This window comes from Harpegnathos saltator, unplaced genomic scaffold, assembly GCF_003227715.2.
Source record: "Harpegnathos saltator strain DR-91 unplaced genomic scaffold, Hsal_v8.6 scaffold456, whole genome shotgun sequence".
Taxonomy (NCBI): domain Eukaryota; kingdom Metazoa; phylum Arthropoda; class Insecta; order Hymenoptera; family Formicidae; genus Harpegnathos; species Harpegnathos saltator.
The window spans coordinates 478556-481638 of record NW_020230268.1 but is presented as its reverse complement, the minus strand read 5'-3'; the positions used below and the strand labels follow the sequence as shown (position 1 = coordinate 481638).

Genomic DNA, 3083 nt, shown 5'->3' with positions numbered 1-3083 from the left:
AAAGATGCTTCCTGCTATGAAAATTGGGCATTGCGACCATTGCCTCTGCACCGTATCGTCCATCCCATTTTGTCAAAAGTTTTACATCCATTGTTTTTGCCGAATACCGCGTTGTTCATCAATTTGTATAAATTTTTCTCAAAATCGTTTGTTGCATGCGTTCGAAACTGCGTATTTAATTCTATGTAGTTGCGTAGCCATGAAGTTTGTGCGAATTGGAGTATGCGATGAATCTTTTCGATACGAAGACCATGGCGTATGCACTGTTGCAAGATTATCGATAATGAATAACATAACACTGCTTATTATATAAAGTCGCAAGGAGTTTTTCTTGCTGTTTGTTCGGGGGCTTCGTTCGCGTCGGACAAAACGGTAGATCTGCATGTGCATCATGTAAGTGTTGAGGATACTCCAAATCAACCTCGAGAATATAACCTGTGAGCGAATTTAGCGGGATTGATGATACATCAAAATTCGACGTATCATCACCCACTTAAATTCAGCGTATGGTAACGGTTGACACATTGCCCAGCCATACAAATTATTTATATCAAAGTACATGAGGTATGAGGATGGCTTCGATGGATCGTAAGATTGCATGTATTGGTTATTGGCTTTTGCGTATCTATCGGAACACTGACTCAGACCGCCACGTATACCGCGTTCGATAAACATTACCATATCAATATCTGTGAGTAATTCAAAATTAATTTTTGTATGTTTTAACATTGCGTCCCACGTGAAACCTGGCAATGTGTAATAATACGCGGGATCTAGACCGTAACTTTTGATACAACTATCGCGGAAATTTTCGAAAATATCAGCCAATAACAAAACATCAGTCTTCAGGTACAAATCGCTATATTCGCCTAAGGTTTGAATAGAAAACTGTTCCCATACGTTCACAGCGTGCGTGTAATCGCTCTCAGATACTGTATCACCTGTCAGCGAACTGTAGAATGACTCGCGCGGTGGTAAACATTGATCCTGCAGCTTGTCATTGCAATCCACATATTCGTACGGAAAGACACCTTTTCTCGTTAATAAATCAAAATCTTTGTCGGATAAGTTTTTAAATTCGGATTGAAGAATTTTTAATTTGTCTCCAGTGAGAAACGATGCTAATTTATCGAGACTGGTACTGAGAAATTTGTACGAATCGATGAACCGCAATTTAATATGATTTCGCCAGCCTGATGTTTTACTTGTTGTATCATTAATATATTTAGTAAATGAAATATATTTTTCTTTCGTTATTGGTAGTACATCGACGTGACCTTCGAACGCGGTGGCTACTTCCTTGATAATAAAATGAGCGTCATAACCTGATAAATTATGAAAAACTATTGGAATATAATAGGAATCTATATAATTTAAATTACAATTGGAATGTGCCGGACCCCTGTATTGTCCGGTTGAATGACAGTGATCGCGTACGCGTATATCCCCCACTGCGAATAATTTTTCGCATATATGACAATGCGTTGCACTATAAAATGCTGCGCACTGTTCTTGTGATAAAATTTCCATAGGGACATTATTACGCAGAATAATTTTTATACGATGCGCCAATTGTTTAAGTTACTCGACGAACTACGAAATGCAATTCGGATCGCGACGACACTGATATGCGGATAATGATTCATCGTAGGAACATCGTACATAATAAGCTACACTATGTACTTTATGATGCTGATACACATACGATTTTTTTTCTTCATTTGGCGTTTTCTCTAGAATGCATTCCAGGTCAGCGTACACCACGAATGGAATCCGTTCCCTTCTGCTGTAATTAGTAAAACTGAGCCACTTGTTGGCCTCTGTTGGCAGGATGACTGCACAATCATTCAACTTGTTGCAATCTATGATATGATTCTCCAGTTTTTCGTTGGAATAAAAATAATGCAAGCAACTGAAAAGAAATGGATATTACGAGTTATTCTTTTATTTCATATTTGTTATATTGTATTTATGGTGAATATCTCCTTACCGATCGCATATATACTTCTTGCATTTTTTCTTACTTAGCTGCATATCCACAAGACGTGACAAATTCTTGATCCACACGAAATGTCCCATGTTGCACTCTTGTGGATCTTGTACATATAACAAATTTACATGCTTTTCCTTCTTACTGGCGAGACGTATCGGAACGATCGTACATGCTTTTTCTTGCTTCTTTTTATCTTGAATGGTGTATACGTTGATGGATATGTTGTTTAGCTGTTCAAACTTGGTAATTTGTTTAATCGTCATTGGAAATTCAATATCCTGAAGATTGAATATTTTGGTGTAATGTGGGTACGAAGATTCCCGGTCTCCATGTCTTGCAGCTGGATATAATGCCGCGACCACGGACCATGCAAAACATGCGTTGTCTTTAGTTCGTACGTTTATTACGGCTTTCTTTAATTTTATTTCGCGAGGCAACTCAATGTTGCACCCTGCATGCAGTGGATTGTGTTTGTTCACATTGACTGTGAGATCAAGTATGCGCAGCAGTGCCCACCCACTATCACGTTCTTGAAATTCTTCCAAAGATGCCAAAGTAGGCTCGATGACGCGTTGCTCGTACCATTTATCCAAATCTAAAGCAGAAAAGAGCACTGTTTCTCGTGTTAATGCTTTTGAATGCATGATTGTCGCCTGAGATAAACTCGCCATTGAACATAGTGTTCACCTTAATATTGCAGTGCTTTTCCATAGCACTTCGTACGTGCTCGAGCACTGTACTCTTTGCATCTTGGAGAAATCGAAGAGGTTCGATATGGCTCACGTTAATAACTGCGCCGGTTGAAATGCGGCTTTCGAACGCTGTATCAATTTCTCTCCATACCAATTCTGCATCTCTTGATGCATGTCCAGCACCCACGTGTATGAAGCGTTCTTGCACAGAAATTTCAGTCCCTCGAGTCGTGCAATACGAGCCACCACTGATTGCGCGGCGCTAATCGACAATCGCGGTCGTTTTGCTCGACTTTGTTCTTCCAAACATCTGATACACTTGTCAAACTTTTGCACCCACGCATCGTAAGCCTCTCGCGAATTTAGATGAGTGGATTGCTCCAACAGTTCTCGTTCGG

The 3083-nt window shown here is 39.7% G+C and overlaps 1 protein-coding gene across 1 annotated transcript; it reads right to left on the bottom strand.

Moving 5' to 3' along the window:
* Positions 1-1947: 1947 nt before the first annotated feature.
* On the bottom strand, positions 1948-2656 carry LOC112589289 (uncharacterized). Its single transcript, XM_025301905.1, has one exon. The coding sequence runs from the start codon at positions 2635-2637 to the stop codon at positions 1987-1989; it is 651 nt and encodes a 216-aa protein (XP_025157690.1). The 5' UTR covers positions 2638-2656; the 3' UTR covers positions 1948-1986.
* Positions 2657-3083: the final 427 nt, after the last annotated feature.